General features: G+C 43.5%; 1 protein-coding gene across 1 annotated transcript in view; it reads left to right on the forward strand.

Moving 5' to 3' along the window:
* Nucleotides 1–18,298, forward strand: part of SPON1 (spondin 1) — a 373,683-nt gene that overhangs the window by 329,983 nt on the left and 25,402 nt on the right. The window contains exon 8 of the mRNA XM_038765001.1: nt 5,506–5,707. Coding sequence (XP_038620929.1) covers nt 5,506–5,707 — 202 coding nt within the window. The remainder of the gene's footprint in view (nt 1–5,505; nt 5,708–18,298) is intronic.

The following is an 18,298-nucleotide window of genomic DNA, read 5'->3' on the forward strand; positions in this document are numbered from 1 at the left end:
TACTGCAGAACAACCAAGTCTTTATTGGCCTCTCCCAAGCACTTAGTATAGTATCTTGCACAGTCAGTCACTGCGATTGATTAATTGATTGTTTGCTGGGTTGGCAGGTAAGTGCGATTTTGGCTCCTAGTTTATCAGGCTCAGCATCAAGTGTGGATACTGTGGACATGCCCTAAAATGTTCTTCCTTTGAATACTTACTATAGGGATCAAATGAGGTCACAGTAAGTGACCCAGAGAGGTTAAGCAATTTATCCAGGGTCACCCAATAAATTTGCATCCAGGCTAATGCTAAGCCAAATACTGAATTCTCCCCATATTGTTGTCAAAATGCTGAATCTATACAGTCTTCATCATAATACGCTCATTGTCAGGGCTACTGTTTCTGAAAATAAGCTTCCCCATTGTTATGCTTGATCCTTAGGAGTATCTGGGGAATAAAATAGAAACTCCAGGGCTTGGAGGATTTGGACTTGGGTCTCAGTGGTTGGTCTTCAGTGCTTTTCAACCACACCATTGCTCTCCCTCCATGTAATCATGTTAGTAAAATGCTAAGTGTGGACTGTTCAATCTTGACTGAGGCAAACATCAGAATAATTCAGATTCCACTTAGTTCCATCTGCTCATCCTGAATGTATAATTCACAGAGACTTTTACTATAAAATCATGAGCTTGGTGAGTTTTACTGTGAGATGCAAAATTTATAGTATGTAAGAGATTTTGAGAGGGTCTGAATCGGTGAAGAACTCTAATTTTTAAATTGTAGTGAGTCAATAAAAATCATATTGCGTCAGGAGAAGCAGCATGGCTTAGTGGCTATATCATGGGTCCAGGAGTCAGAAGGACCTGGGTTCTAATCCCGGCTCTGCCATTTGTCTGCTGTGTTACCTTGGGCAAGTCACTTAAACTTCTCTGTGCCTTGGTTATTTCATCTGTAAAATGGGGATTAAGACTGTGAACCCCCATGTGGGACATGGATTGTGTCCAACCTAATTAGCTTGGCTGTACCCCAGGGCTTACTACAATGCCTGGCACATGGTAAGTGCTTAACACATACCATAAAATACAGTAATAATGTTAGAAAGAGGCCATGTGCTGAGAGTATGTGCCCTGGGAACAATGGTGGCAGCAGGGTAAGCTTCTGGATGAGGTGAGCAATAGACGTAGTACATGTTCACTACCACTGATTATCTATTGTACGCCTACTTTATGCAGAACACTATACGAAGCTCATTGAGAGTCACTCTAGACACCCTGAGATATGTTACTGCTGTGCCCCGTAATGTCTGATGGAGTTACTATTCTTCACAAAGTGCCATACTGCCTGATGATGATGATAATAATAATGATAATAATAATAATATTATTCCTCCCCCCCACCTTTCCCCCCAACCTCCTTCCCCTCCCCACAGCACCTATATATATTTGTACAGATTTATTACTCTATTTTACTTGTACATATTTACTATTTATTTTCTTAATGATGTGCATATAGTTTTAATTCTATTTGTTCTGACGATTTTGACATTCATTCATTCATTCAATCGTATTTATTGAGCGCTTACTGTGTGCAGAGCACTGTACTAAGTGCTTGGGAAGTACAAGGTGGCAACACCTGTCTACATGTTTTGTTGTCTGTCTCCCCATTCTAGACTGTGAGCCCACTGTTGGGTAGGGACCATCTCTATATATTGCCGACTTGTACCTTCAAGCGCTTAGTACAGTGCTCTGCACACAGTAAGTGCTCAATAAATATAATTGAATGAATGAATAATAATAATAATAATAATAATAATAATAATAAACATCTGTTATTAATAATAATGCATTTTTGGCATTGGGCTAAGTGCTGGAGTAGATATGGAATACTCAGATTGGACACAATCTCTGTCCTACATTGGGCTCACACTTCAATGGTGAGGGAGAACGAGCATTTTATTCCTATTTTACGGTTGAGGAAACAAGCTCAGACAGGTTAAGAGACTTGCCCAAGGTTACATAACAAGTACCATTATTATTATTACTATTATTAATAAACTGGACAAATTGCCATTCCGGGGGCAATTCAAGCAGTGCTTCCCTCCTTGTCCAGAATGAGATCTGAAGACTACATAGCTAAGCTCTCAAGAGACACAGTAAGTGGCGAAGCCAGGATTAGGATCTGGATTTCCTGACTCTCAGTCATCTGCTTGTTTTTTCCATTAGGCAGTGGGTACCCTGCCATCTTTAAGGCACTGGGAATACCAGACTCTTCCTATCTGTCAATAAATTTATACAGCGAAAATTACAAGCTCAATTTCCCTGTATTTGGAAAAGTACATGTAAAAGTACAGGGAAGCAGCATTGGCTAGTGGATAGAGCCATGTCAATACCATCACTCATCCTATCCTGTCTGGATTACTGCATCATCCTACTTGCTGACTTCTCAGTCTCTTGTCTCTCGCCACTCCAGTCCATACTTCACTCTGCTGCCCGGATCACCTTTCTACAAAAAATGTTCAGGACAGGTCACCCTGCTTCTCAAAAAACTCCAGTGGTTGCCCGTTGGTTTTAAAGCTCTCCAGCACCTTGCCCGCTCCTACCTCACCTCACTAGTCTCCTTATATAACCCAGCCCACGCACTTCACTCCTCTAGTGCTAACCTCCCCTTCTAGACGGTGAACCCGCTGTTGGGTTGGGACCGTCTCTATATGTTGCCAACTAGTACTTCCCAAGCACTTAGTAGTGCTCTGCACACAGTAAGTGCTCAATAAATACGATTGAATGAATGAATGAATGAATGAATGAATGAATGAAACTTCTCCCTGTGCCTCAGTCTCACCTGTCTCACTTCCAATCCCTAGCCCATGCCCTGCATCTGGCCTGGAAAGCCCTCCCTCCTGAAATCCGACAGATGATTACTCTCCCCTCTTCAAAGCCTTATTGAAGGCACATCTCCTCCAAGAAGTCTTCCCAGACTAAACCCCCCTCTCCTCTTCTCCCACTCCCTTCTGCGTTACCCTGACTTGATCTCTTTGTTCTTCCCCCATCCCAGCCCCTCTATATTTATGTACATATCTGTAATTTATTCATTTATATTGATGACTGTCTCCCCCCATCTAGACTGTAAGCTTGTGGTCAGGGAATGTGTCTGTTTATTGTTGTATTGTACTTTCCCAAACACTTAGTAGAGTGCTCTGTACACAGTAAGTGCTCAATAAATATGACTGATTGAATGAATAAATGAATGAATGAATGAATAGAGCTTAGAGCTGGAAGTCAGAAGGACCTGGGTTTTTATCCCGGCTCTGAAACCTATCTCCTGTATGACCTTGGGAAAGTCACTTCTCTTTTCTGTATCTCAGTTATCTCAACTGTAAAGTGGGTATCGAGGCTGTGAGCCCCAGGCGAGACCTGGGCTGTGTCGAAACCGATTACCTTGTATCTACCCCAGTGCCTAGAATAATGCCTGGCATATAGTAAGTGCTTAACAAATGTCATAAAAAATTAAAAAGAAATACAAGACAATGCCTTCACAGTATATACAGTCTAACCAGGGAGAGAGACAGACATAAGCAATACCTGTTCTCCTTCCAATTTAGATTGTGAGTCTTTGTGGGACAGGGTCTGTGTCTGACCAGATTGTATCTGTCCCAGCACTTTGAATAATGTTTGGCACATTGTAAGCACTTTGCAAATACCACAGTTATTACTTAAAACTAGGAGAAAAAAGAGAGATTTAACTGATCATAGCAGCAGAATAGAAAAATGGATAAATGAATAGTGGAATAAATAGATGTATAGGTATATAAGCGTTGAGTGACTGGGTAATTATGGTATTTGATAAGCGCTTACTGTGTGCCAGGCACTATACTAAGTTCTGGGGTGGAAACAAGCAAATCGCGTTGGACACAGTCCCTGTTCCACATGGGGCTCACAGTCTGAATCCCCATTTAACAGATGAGGTAACTGAGGCATAGAGAAGTGAAGTGGCTTACCTAAGGTCATACAGCAGACAAGGGGTGGAGCCAGGATTAGAACCCAGGTCCTTTTGACTCCCACTAGGTCATGCTACTTCTCTAATATTAATACTTAAATAGTATATAACTGTATAGAAAATTATAAATGATAGCATGATAATGATAATAATAGTGGAAATTTTGCCTTCTTTTACAAGGGGGAGTTGTTTCCTGGGGAAATCAATTCAGAGGTGAACAGTCATCTCATTCCTACCCTTTTTCTCATAAAAAAAGTGGATATAATTGGAAGAAACACTACAGGAAAATTCTTTCCTAGCAGCAAGAACCTACCGTAGACAAGCCAAGCTCAGGGCTCTTTTGGGTAAAATCAGAAGAACATCTGACTCGTTTGAAACAGCTTGGTTTGCATAATGAATATTGTCTCATCTAACAGAACCTTAAAGAGGACCAGGCCTCCGGTGAAAATGGCCATTCCCAAATTGCTTCTGTCAAAATGATAATGATGATGGCATGTATTTAATAATTACTCTATCAGTTAAGGGCCTATTATGTGTATAAGCCCTGGAATAGATGCAAGATAAATGGGTTAGACACAGTCCCTATTTCATATGGGGCTGACATCTTAGCCCAATTTGCAGATAAGGAATCTGATGTGATTATAATTAATAAGAATAATAATGGTATATGTCTAGGGCTTATTATGTGTCAACCACTGTTCTAAGTGCTGGGGTAGATACAAGCTAATTAGATTGGTCACAGTCCATGGCCCACATGGGGCACACAGTCTTAATACCCATTTTATAGATGAGGTAACTGAGGCCCAGACAGATGAAGTGACTTGCCCAAGGTCACAGAGCAGACAAGTGGCTGAGCCGGGATTAGAACCCAAGTCCTTCTGACTCTCAGGTCTGTGTTCTATCCACTAGACCAAACTGCTTCTTGATGTCCAACAAGAAGTAGTAGTGGTATATGTTGAACACCTGAGAACGCTGAGAGAAGCAGCGTGGCTAAGTGGAAAGAGCCTGGGCTTTGGAGTCAGAGGTCATGGGTTCGAATCCCGGCTCCGCCACATGTCTGCTGTGTGACCTTGGGCAAGTCACTTAACTTCTCAGAGCCTCAGTTACCTCATCTGTAAAATGGGGATGACAACTGTGAGCCCCACATGGGACAACCTGATCACCTTGTAATGTCTGTCTCCCCTTCTAGAGCTTAAGCTCGTTGTGGGCAGGCAATGTGACTGGCCACAATATTTATTCAATATTCACATATTTATTGAGCGCTTACTGTGTGCAGAGAACTGTACTAAGCGCTTGGGAAGTACAAGTCGGCAACAGTTAGATTGTACTCATCCAAGTGCTTAGAACAGTGCTTTGCACATAGTAAGCGCTTAATAAATGCCATTATTATTATTATTATTACCTACAGAAAGTAATATACTCTACTTAGCCCTTCCCACTCCACTCCTCTCCAAAGCCACTGAGATTCCCACTCCAAGAGCAAGCCCCACCAATGGAGGAGCTCACGGTCTCTTTGTTTTTGGTTTCCAGGCGAGCGGCCCCATCGGCAGAATTTTCCGTGGACAGGACTCGGCACCTGATGTCCTTCCTGACGATGCTCGGCCCGAGCCCGGACTGGAACGTGGGCTTGTCGGCGGAAGACCTCTGCACCAAGGAGTGCGGCTGGGTCCAGAAGGTAGTCCAGGACCTGATCCCGTGGGACGCTGGTACTGACAGCGGAGTCAGTTATGAGGTAACGACCGGTGGGGGTGGAAGCTAGGGCCCATGGGGAGCTGCTAGGACCACTGGAGGATGCTCAGGTCTTGTGGTCAGTTGCTGGGCATCATCCATCCCCCTTCTTCTGCTGCCGGGTCAATCAGTCAGTCAGTCAATCGTATTTATGGAGGGCTTACTGTGTGCAGAGCACTGTACTAAGCACTTGGATGAGTACAATCTAACTGTTGCCGACTTGTACTTCCCAAGCGCTTAGTACAGTGCTCTGCACACAGTAAGAGCTCAATAAATACGATTGAATGAATGAATAGCAGTCACATTGCCTGCCCACAACGAGCTTAAACTCTAGAAGGGGAGACAAACATTAATAGAAATGAATAAATTACAGATATGGACATACGTGCTGTGGGCCTGGAATGGGGATGAATAAAAGGAGTGAGTCAGGGTGACGCAAAAGGGAATGGAAGAAGGGGAAATGAGAGCTTAGTCAGAGAACGCCTCTTGGAGAATGCATCTTGGAGATGTGCCTTTAGTAAGGCTTTGAAGGGATGGAGAGGGATTGTCTGTCAGACTATACTAAGTGCTTGGGAGAGTACAACATAACAGAGTTGGTAGAAACATTCCTTGCCCACAACAAGGTCACAGTCTTCAGCTATATGCGTTTTATTTTATGTTATCTTAAATAAACATGAGTCTCAAGAAGTTGTCCTACCCTACAAAGGACTTCTATACTCCCCGAGTTTGATGGGCCACCACATCTATTCTTGGATTCTTTCTTATCTGAGAGACCGCCCCCACCACCACCCCGCACCACCCAACCAGGAATTCCGCAGGGTTGATGGGTTTGCTGTTCTCTCATAATAATAATAATGATAATAATGAATTTTGATTAAGTGTTGCTTACTATGTTTCAGGCACTGTACTAACCACTGGGGTGTATACAAGCAAATCATGTTGGACACGGTCCCTGTCCCACATGGGGCTCACAGTCTCAATCCCCCTTTTATGGATGAGGTAACTGAGATCCAGAGAAGTGAAGTGACTTGCCAAAAGTCACAGAGCAGACAAGTGTTGGAGCGAAATTAGAACCCATGACCTCCTGACTCCCAAGTCCATGGTTTATCCACTACGCCATGCTGTTTTCTCATGCACTCAGGGGATTCCCTCCTCTCAACCCCATTCAGGACCTTTTTGGTGGCAGAATCTGTGAGAAAACTCATCATGTCAGAACATTTATAGGTGTTCAACTGCACAATGGGGTTGGAGCACATATGTGTTTGAATAATGATCATGGTGTTCTTAAATGCCTTCTATGTGACCAGCAGTATACTAGGGAAGGGGCAGAAACAAGATTATCAGATCGGATACTTAGCTTGTATCTATTCCAGGGCTTAGAACAGTGCTTGGCACCTTGTAAATGCTTAACAAGTACCATCGCCATTATTATTATAATTTTTATAATCAGTCAAAGCATTTGGAATAGACTGGAAGCTCCTTTTGGACAGAGAATGTGTCTACTGACTCTGTTGTACTCTCTCGAGTGCTTAGTACAGTGCACTTTCCACAGTAAGCCCTCAATAAATACTGCTGATTGATTATAAAGCCAGTTTTCCTTAACATAGGGTTTGCCAGTAATTATGGAATTGCATTATTAATTATACCTCTGTATATGTATATATGTTTGTACATATTTATTACTCTATTTTACTTGTACATATTTACTATTCTATTTATTTTATTTTGTTAATATGTTTTGTTTTGTTGTCTGTCTCCCCCTTCTAGACTGTGAGCCCGCTGTTGGGTAGGGACCGTCGCTATATGTTGCCAACTTGTACTTCCCAAGCGCTTAGTACAGTGCTCTGCACACAGTAAGCGCTCAATAAATACAATTGAATGAATGAATGAATGGATAGGGTCCCCGTCCTACTTGTCCTTCATAGTCTTAAGGGGAGAACTGGTATTTACTCCTCGTTTTATAAATGAGCAGGGACTGAGGCCCAGGGAAGTTAAGTGACTTGCCCAAGGTCATGCAGCAAGCAAGTGGCAGAGCCAGAATTAGAACCCAGGTCCTCTGACTCCCAGACCTGTGCTCTTTCCACTAAGCCACGCTGCCCCTCTGAGATGGACTGATCCCATCTATCTTTCCCTTGGGCGCAGACTGGCTCCAACACAGTTACCCAGAAATCTCAGGAGAAATGAACGATAGCTTTTGGGACAGAGGTGGCTTGAGGAATGGCAGTTTCTTTGCTTTGTTCTACCACATTTGGAGCCTGTAAGGAAACTGATGGATGGAATAATAAGTAAAGGAGCTTCCTTGAGCTACCAAGAGCAGCCCAGGGAGGTCCAGAGCTGCCCACACATTTCTGGACCACCAAGAATTGACCAGGATCCTTGTGGGTCAATCAGTAATGCCACTGAAAATAAAAATCATCTTACACTTCCCAAGATCACCTGGGAATGCCTCAATTGAAGAGAAGCAGCATGTTCTAACAGAGAGAACATGGGGCTGGGAGTCAGGGAAACTGGGTTTTAATCCCAGTTTTGCCACTTACCTGCAGTTTGACCTTGAGAAAATCACTTCACTTCTCTGTACCTCAGTTTTGAGAGGGCCTCTGTTGTCAGGTGAAAGGAGCAGGGTAGTATCTCTAAAGAGAGAAGGTAACTGGGTCTGGAAACTCCCCTGCAGGATTCTCCGCTGGATGGTTCTCCTGACTCTTTTTAACAGTGGGGGTTTCTGGGACAGGCAAGTGAAGGACAGTGACTTATCCTCCATAATTGTGTCCCTGGTTTGATCGTCGGCAAATTTCACCTTCACACCTACTCATCTTCTCCCAGTCTGAGGTAGATTTGAATAAGGTTAGTCTGCACAGTGCCGTCTCCTGGAAAGAATAATTATAATAATTACAATAATAATGCTAATAATATATATGATATTTGTTAAGCACTTACTATGTGCCAAGCACTGTATTAAACTTTGTGATGGACCCAAAATAATCAGGTCCATCTTGGGGTTCACAGTCTAAGGAAAAGGAAGAACAGGAATTAAATCCTCATTTTACAGAGAAGGGAACTGAGGTCCAGAGAAGCAAAGTGACTTTCCCAAGGACAAATAACAGGTAAGTGGCAGATTAGAGTTCAGCTCCCCTGACTCCCAGCCCCGTGCTCTTTCCACTGAACTCTGCTGCTTCTAGGAAGTCTAGGGAGATATTTTTTTCAGTGGTATTTGTTAAGCACTTACTGTGTGTCATGCACTGTACTAAGAGATGGGGAAGAATTGAGTAGGATCAGGTTGGACAGTATCCCTGTCCCATTTGGGGCTCAGGTCTTAAGTATCATTTTGCAGATGAGGTAACAAGCACTGAGAAGTGAAGTGACCTGCCCAAGGTCACATAGCAGATAATTTGTGGAGCCAGGATTGGAATGCCGGTCCTCTTAGTCTCAGGTCTGTGCTCTACCCACTAGATAACACTGCTTTTCTATTGGCAGGACTTCCCTAGCAGGTTGGAGCCAGCTTGCAAGGTGGTCCCAGGACTGTCCATTTGGCTTTATCAAGCCAAACTACTTTCCAAAGAATGTGTCTGTTTATTGCTGTCTCTTACTCTCCCAGGACAGGGCTCTGTACACAGTAAGTGCTAAATAAATACAATCGACTGACCAGGAGCAGAGGAGAAAGGCCTGAAAGGGCTAATTATCTCCCAAGAACTTACACTCCATGTATACACCATTGCCACTTTCAGTGGTCCCGACTTCTCACCCTGGGTCATGAATTCAAAGGAAGAGGAGCTCTTTCAAGCCCTTAGTGTAAGCAGACAGAACAGAAAGGAAATGGACATGAACTTTCTACAGGAGAAAAACAAAGGCATGGACTGTGTCCAGGGTGTGTAAATAACAGAAGGGGGTAACTGAAAGGGAAAACTCCTGGGGAATGTGGGAGGGCTTCTAAAGACTGAACAAGCATCTCCCATCCTGTCGAAACTAATACGAGTCTAGTCTGAGCCCTTGGTAGCCACCTCGGAAACTGATAAACCAATGAGGAAGTTCTCCTGAATTCTTGCCTCCTGTATTCCTGAATAAGGTCATGTAGCCATGCTCTCCTACTGTCAGGGTTGACTGATACCTAATCCCAAATCTTCCTCAGGATTAGAAGGAGCATGGCCTAGTGGAAAGAGCACGGGCTGTGGGGGTCAGAGGACCTCTAATCTCAGCTCCTCATTGGTCTGTTATGTGACCTTGAGCAAGTCACTTCACTTCTCTTTACCTTAGATTCCTCATATGTAAAATAGGGACTAAATCCTATTCCCTCCTACTAAAATATTGAGCTCCATGTGGGATAGAGATTGTGTCCAACAATCCCGGCTCTGCAGCTTGTCTGCTGTGTGAACTAGGGCAAGTCACTTCATTTCTCTGGGCCTCAGTTACCTCATCTGTAAAATGGGGATTGAGACCGTGAGCCCCACATGGGTCAGGGACTGTATCCAACCCAATTTGCTTGTATCCACCCCAGTGTTTGGTATAGTGCCTGGAACATAGTGAGTGCTTAACAAATACCATCATTATTATTATTATTATCCTGTATTTACCCAAGCGCTTAGGAGGGTGTTTGACACATAATAAGGGCTTAACAATTACTATAATAATTAGTATCGTTATTCCTTTGGAGGAGCATTATCTGGTTCAGCCTAGAACATCATTGCTATGTGGTAGAGAAGGGAAAGGAGGCACCACGTTGATGGTGATGATGATTGTATTTGTTAAATGCTTACTATGTGTCAAGCACTGTTCTAAGCGCAGGGGTAGATACAAGGTAATCAGGTTGTCCCACATGGGGCTCACAGTCTTAGTCCCCATTTTACAGATGAAGTAATTGAGGCAAAGAGAAGTGAAGTGACTTGCCCAAAGTCACACAGTTGACAAGTGGCAGAGTCCGGATTCAAACCCATTATCCAAGGTTTCAAACCCATGATCCAAGGAGAAGCAGCGTGGCTCAGTGGAAAGAGCCTGGGCTTTGGAGTCAGAGGTCATGGGTTCAAATCTCGGCTCCACCAATTGTCAGCTGTGTGACTTTGGGCAAATCACTTAACTCCTCTTGGCCTCAGTTCCCTCATCTGTAAAATGGAGATTAAGACTCCGAGCTCCATGGGGGACAACCTGATTACCTTGTAACCTCCCCAGAGCTTAGAGCAGTGCTTTTCACATAGTAAGTGCTTAATAAATTACATTATTATTATTATTATTATGATCCATGACTCCCAAGCCCGGGCTCTTTCCTCTAAGCCATGCTGCTCCTCTAGTTACAAGGCAATGAGGTTGTCCCACGTGGGGCTCTCAGTCTAAGTCCCCATTTTACAGATGAGGTAACTGAGGTACAGAGAAGTGAAGTGACTTGCCCGAAGTCACACATCTGACAAGTGGCAGAGCTGGGATTAGAACCCATGACCTCTGACTCCCAAGCCTGTTCTCCTTCCACTAAGCCATGCTGCTTCTTTACATCCCCATGGAGAGGCCAATCCTCAGAGATCTTGGCTTATCCAAGGCTCAGAACCATTTGGAAATTGCTGATCATCAGCACCCCAGTCCCCATTCCTTGGCTCTTCCTAAACCATTTTCATCTTAAACCTAATCCCAGTGTCTCAAAGTAGCTCCCTCCCTGAGCTCACTCAATCCTAGCTGCCAATTCCACTCCTCCTCAGGCCAAGATTCTGCAAGGAAGTTCTTTGTGGCTGATTTTCTGCATCACTGGAGATCTGAGGGGCCGGCTGCCATCACCAGGGTTTTGGTGATTATATTTCATTCCAGAGCCCGAGAAAATCCTCTGTCACATCACTGGGGTTTAAAGTCTGACTGATTCCTCAGGCTGGCCGCCAGGTCGACACCGACCTTCCTCTCTCGTCTTCTGGATTTTACGCTGATTGGAACATTTTCATGATTACCCTAACTGCTGTATCAAATCCCAGGCAAAACAAGGAATTTTGACATTCTCAATGCAAGCCACCTACTTGGCTAATGATACACTCTCAAAAAGAGTTGGTATCAGAAACAAGTGAGGAGAACCTTTTATGGAGAATGTTTTATAAGGTGAGGGAATTGAGACACAGAGAGGTTAAGTGACTTGCCTGGGCCACACAGCAGGCAAGTGCTGGAGCTGGGATTGGAACCCAGGTCTTCTAATTCCTAGGCCTATGCTCTATCCACTAGGCCACTCTGCTTCTTATTCTTTTCAACTGGTAAAATCTCTGTTTACTGGTCTTTGGGGCAGTTTCTGAATTATAACTTGGTTCCTTTCTGCCTGACTTCTCCAAACTAATGATCAGCATAATATATTTAGAAAGAGTGCTTCTCTGAGGACAAAAGGAAGCCACTCAACAGGAGCAATCAGTTTAAATTTTGTGTAAAGATTTTCTTATGCCTGTCTTTCATTCCTGGAACTTGCTTGCAGACAAGTCCTGATATATGTATGGCCTTTTCTTCATGTTTACCTTAGAATAATAATAGTTCCAAATTTTTACAGTAGCTCTAAAATCATTTATCTCTTTCACACCCCGCAACATCCATGGGAGGTATAGGAGGGTTCCCCATTTTACAGATGAGGAACCTGAAGTCCAGAGAGGTTAAATGACTTGCCTGAGGTCACCCAGCAGGCTACTGGATGAGCTCATTCATTCATTCAATCATATTTATTGAGCATTTACTGTGTGCAGAGCACTGTACTAAGTGGGTGGGAGAGCACAATACAACAGTCAACAGACACATCCCCTGCTCACAGAGAGCTTAGAGATGAGAACCCCTATCTCCTTACTCCCATTTCCCTAGTCTCTGCATTAGACCTTGGTCTCACCACCAAACACATCACAGTGGCTGGATTTTGCATTATGGGCTCAAGCGTGGCCAAGGAAATTCTACTACCAAGTCAGATACAGGGTTAGGCCATACCAAAGTATCCAAAGTCAAGGAATCACTCAGGAAGTGAAATTCCCGGGAAGGGATGTATATCTCCTGGTTTATCACCCTGTAAGCAGATTAATAAAGGTCTATGGGTTGACAACAGGGGGAATTCTACATTTCTTGTCAAACACCCTGGGTCAGTATACTCAAGGGAAATAGAAAATAAAAGGGCATGGAGCAAACTTGTTCCCTAAGAGAGATAATGCCTTTCTCAAAGCACCTAAATTCAGATCAGTAGGTATTTATTCACCCTTAGAAATCAATCTGTTCCTTGTTAAATCATCCAGCCAACACCATCTAGGAAACTCTAGACTGTAAGCTTTTTGAGGCCAGGGATCATGACTACCAACTCTATTTAATAGTACTCTCCCAAGAACTTAGTACAGTGCTTTGCACACAGTAAGTACTCACTAAATACCAAAGATTAATTGAACAAACTACTGAGAAAATCAAAGAGAAAAGTGTATTTCCCCATGCAGCAGGGCTGATCCTGGGGAAACAGCCTCTCAGATCCCTGCTCCTGATGAGCAAAATACTGTGTGTCCACTGTTCCCTCCATTTTAATTTATCTTTGTCCAGACAATCAACCAATGCTATTTATTGAGCATTTACTGAGTGCAGAGAACCATATTAAGCATCTGGGAGAGTACAGTACAACCGTCCTTACCATTGGCTTTAAAGCACTCCATCACCTTGCCCCCTCCTGCCTCACCCTGCTTCTCTCCTACTACAAACCAGCCCACAGACTTTGCTTCTCTAATGCTAACCTTCTCACTGTGCCTCGATTTTGCCTATCTTACTGCCAACCCCTCACCTGCCTCCTGCCTCTGGCCTGGAATGCCCTCCCTCCTCAAATTTGACAGACGAGTCTCCCCACTTTTACAGCCTTATTGAAGGCACATCTCCTCTGAGAGGCCTTCCCTGACTAAGCCTTCATTTCCTCTTCCATTCCCTTCTGTGTCACTCTCACACTTATATTTTCTCCCTTTATTCACCCCTCCCTCAAACCCACAGCACCTATGGACATATCCATCATTTATGCATTTATATTAATGTCTGTCTCCCCTTCTCTAGTGTGAGCTCATTGTGGGTAGGGAATGTGTCTCAACCAAGTCCGTTGTATCATGCTCTCCCAAGCACTTAGTACAGTGCTATGCACACAATAAGCACTCAATAAATATGACTGACTGATTAATCTTACGGATGGATAAACCAGGAGATAAATGCCTCTTCTTGGACATGTACCACTAGAAAATGTCTCTACCCACTGGCTTTATCTCTGTTGTGCAAGTTTGAAATATTTCTTTGTTTCATCTGGAGCTATCTTTAGCTCCCTTTGGTTGTCCCTCTCTCCTCTTTGCTGTTCTCACCTCCTCCATATTTAGCACCATCTGGAAATATAATCACCATGCTATTTATTCCTCTTCCCAGTCATTAGGAAAGATGTTAGTTGCAAAGAGGCTTCCCTAAAACTCAGTAAACATTATCTATCGTATGTAGAACTGGGATGTACTTGAGTATGGATAAAATCCTGCTTTTTAATTTGAGATCTGTTCCCAAAAAAACTTGGGTGATGGTTTTGGGTCCTGGAATCATTCACAACCCTATCCCGTTCCCACTCTTGTGACAACCCCTCACCACCCCGAGATGGTCCATTCATCTAACATCTCCCCTCCCACAAACAATGCACATTCTATATTGCACCCAGTTTAGAACCTCCAGCATCAAGAAGAAACTACTCATCACTGGCTTCAAAGAACTCAATCACCTTGCCCCCTCCTACCTTACCTCTCAGATTCTGATTTCCTACCTACAACCCAGCCCAGTCACTTCACGCCTCAGATGCCAACCTATTTACTGTACCTTGATCTCATCCGTCTCACTGCCGATCCCTTGCCCACATCCTGCCACTGGCTTGGAACTCCCACCCCCTTCATTTCCAACAGACAATTTCTCTACCCACCTTCAAAGCCTTATTGAAAGTACATGTCCTCCAAGATGCCTTCCCTAACTAATTCCTCATTTCTTTTTCTCCCATTCCTTTCTGCATCACCCTTGCACTTGGATTCACACACTTTATTCACCCCACCATTTGCCCCTTGGCATTCACGTACATATCCATACTTTATTTATGTCAATGCCCGTCACTGCCTCTAGCCTTATGGGCAGGGAGTGTGTCTATGAACTCTGTTACATTGTACTCTCCCAAATGTTTAGTACAGTGCTCTGCACACAGTAAACCCTGATTCAGAAAAGAACTCTTCTTCTGCCTCCTCCTACCATTCCAACTATATTTACACCATCACCATTATCATCCATTCTCAATCATCGAACTCGGTGCTGGGAAAAAGGCACTAGTCCATGTGCCTGAAGATTGACATATGAGAGGGTGGGCATAGAGAACAAAGACTCTCTGACTTCCCTGATTCCTCTGGGGCTAAGGTAGATGTGACCCTTTGGAGGCAAGATTCAGTAAGTCATTCAGTCAGCCAATAGTATTTACTGAGTGCTTACTGTGTACAGAGCACTGCAGTAAGTGTTTGGGAGAGTACAATATAACAGACACATTCCCTGCCCACAAAGAGCTTGCAGTCTAGAGAGGGAGTTTACGATAGGAGCTCTGGATAATTTATTGGTGAATGGCAGTAAGGCAGGCGGTTGATCTCGATAATACCGGCCTCAAATTCCCAAGAATATAACCCCAATTGGCAGTCACTACTGCACTAATCCATCAGACCACCATCAGCTCTGCATTTAATAATAAGAATAAGAATAATAAGAAGAAGAATGGTATTTGTTAAACGCTTACTATGTGCCAAGCACTGTTCTAAGCACTGGGATAGATACAAGGTAATCAGCTTGACCCACGTGGGGCTCACAGTCTTAATCCCCATTTTACAGATGAGGTAATTGAGGCATAGAGAAGTTAAGTGACTTGCCCAGAGTCACACAGCTCGTAAGTGGAGGAACCAGGATTAGAACCTATGACCTCTGACTCCCAAGCTTGTGATCTTTCCATTAAGCCATGCTGCTTCTCCACTGCATTTCACTCTAGGCTCTTTCAACTGGTCAAAACGTTTTCTCCCTAATCATTCTCCTTCTCCTCCTCTCACTGATCAGGAGTAGTGGAGCATTGGAGAAGTGCCTTAGCTTAGAGCGGGTGCTGAATTTTAGAGTGAATTTGCTGCACTTTATTTGATCCCATAAGATACACTGTATAATTTTGTGGGTTTATAATTTGGTAAATTGCTCTGGGTTTTTATTTAGTTTTGGCTTAGCTCCTGATTACATTCAGATTGGTTTGGAATTTGGGTCGGGTTGAGATTCTGCTTTGAGTTGTCTCTTTCTGCAGGGATAAGAGAGAAGGGATTTCATAGGGTTTTAATCAGTACCTTCTTTGACTCGACAGTGGCAAATCTGGGGTCACCACTACCTCCTGGCAGCCCACCCCCGGACCCCTATTCTTTGAGCTTCCCAATGGGCTACAGTGCTCTGTGCCTTGAAACACTCCCCCACTTTTCACGGTATTTGTTAAATGCTTATTATGTTCCAGGCACTGTACTAAGCACTGGGGAAGATACAAGCTAATCAGGGAGGACACAGTCCATGTCCCACATGGGGCCCACAGTCTGATTCCCTGTTCTACGGATGAGGTAACTGAGGCACAGAGAAGTGAAATGACTTGCCCAAGGTCACACACCAGACAAGTGATGGAGCTGGGATGAGAACCCAGGTCCTTCTGGCTCCCAGGCTCGAGTTCTGTCCACTAGGCCGCAGGATGTGGCAAGACAAAAACCAGCAGAAATTTTAGAGAAAGTCCTCAATCCACCACTGACAACAGCCTCACTAGTGATTGCTGCACGCTTCCTTTCAGTCTCCCTGCACCTTAATTAGAGTTCTCCACTATGGCATTCAGTCAGGCGGCACGGTGGCTTGCTCCAGCATTATTTTGCTCTTACGGAACGTTCTTCACCTAATTCAAATTTGAAGCAGGGGAAACCAAATATTCTGAAACCCTTGGCTAAAATTACCGTGTTTGCCCTACAGTGAATCAGCTGTCTTGACAACAAGAACCACAACAAGATCAGTTATACGTTACAGGGACGATCCACATCTAGGATGCTGGAGAAAAACACATCCAAGGAAGCCGTTTCTATCCATGCAGTGGTGATAGAGCCAGGCCATTTTTAGCTGAGTAGCTCCTGACCTCTGGTGGTTGTGTGGGCTCACCTCAAACTCCAGAGATTTCCCTTGGGCATATCCTACCCTAAAAATTCCTGGTTATCGTAATTAGATGTTAAATCATTTCTCCTTAAATCAGTCTTCAAAGCAAATCGTCTGGAAGAGAGTAGGGAAATGGCCCTTGTTTGAAGAGTTTCAGCGTCTGTTTGTATAGCCTCCTCTCCATTAATTACTCTCAGATTCCGTGCCAAAAATATCCTCAAATGCTTAAAGTACGGGGGATTTCAGAAACTGACATAACTCTTCATGCCACATTCTCTCCCATTAAAAAAAAAGAATGGACTGAGAAATTAGTCTTTTCCACCCGATTCCTGATCCCTAAATAAGGCTTACCAGGTTAAAGTTTTGGGTTTCTTCATGCCTAAAGCCACTCCAACGGAAGTTCCAAAGAGTCACAAATTGAGGTAACTATCCCCTTCCCCTTCCCCACAGCACTTTGTATATATTTGTACATATTTATTACTCTTTATTTTATTTGTACATATTTATTCCTCTATTTATTTTACTAGTGATGTGTATATAGCTATAATTCTATTTATTCTGATGGTATTGATTCCTGTCTACTTGTTTTGTTCTGTTGTCTGTCTCCCCCTTCTAGACTGTGAGCCTGTTGTTGGGTAGGGACCGTCTCTATATGTTGATGATTTGTACTACCCGAGTGCTTAGTACAGTGCTCTGCACACAGTATGCGCTCAATAAATACAATTGAATGAATGAGTCACTTTGTTAGGCAGAACTGTGAGACTGTGAGTCTGGAGGGAAGTTTTGTCCTGGCTGATAGTGAGGAATGAATACTAGTCATCATCATTTTACAGATGAGGTAATTGAGGAACCTAGAAGTAAAGTCAGTTGTTGGGTAGAGACCGTCTCTATATGTTGCCAACTTGTACTTCCCAAGCGCTTAGTACAGTGCTCTGCACACAGTAAGTGCTCAATAAATGCGATTGAACGAATGAATGAATAAAGTGACTTGCCCAAGGTAACACAGCAGACAAGTGGTGAAGCTCAGAGTAGAACCTGAACTCCCAGGCCAACACTCTATCCACTTTGCACTGAAAACTAGGTCTAATTACTTTGGCATCAGAACCTGCAGTGATTTCCAATGTATGTGAGTTTTAAAGTCTGACAGATGATTCTAAACCTTTACTATGTTGGAAAAAATATAATAAAATGTTGCCGTTACAGCTTCAGATGTTCTAAGCAATTTTAGCTCTGCTTAAGTGTCAAAATGAAGCTGGAAAGGTGCAGATTTTCTTGTAAATCACCTGAATGGGGCAAAGCCATCAATAAAGTGAGAGTGAAGCCCTTTGCAAACATAAATGATTAATCATCTTTGAAAAGGGAGGAATGAAGCATTTCCTTTTCTTTTCCCTTTTCCTCTACTGCAAAATTCTACCTGCAAGTGTTTTGTCCTTTGACATTGCTC

Source organism: Tachyglossus aculeatus, chromosome 22 (genome assembly GCF_015852505.1).
Source record: "Tachyglossus aculeatus isolate mTacAcu1 chromosome 22, mTacAcu1.pri, whole genome shotgun sequence".
NCBI lineage: Eukaryota > Metazoa > Chordata > Mammalia > Monotremata > Tachyglossidae > Tachyglossus > Tachyglossus aculeatus.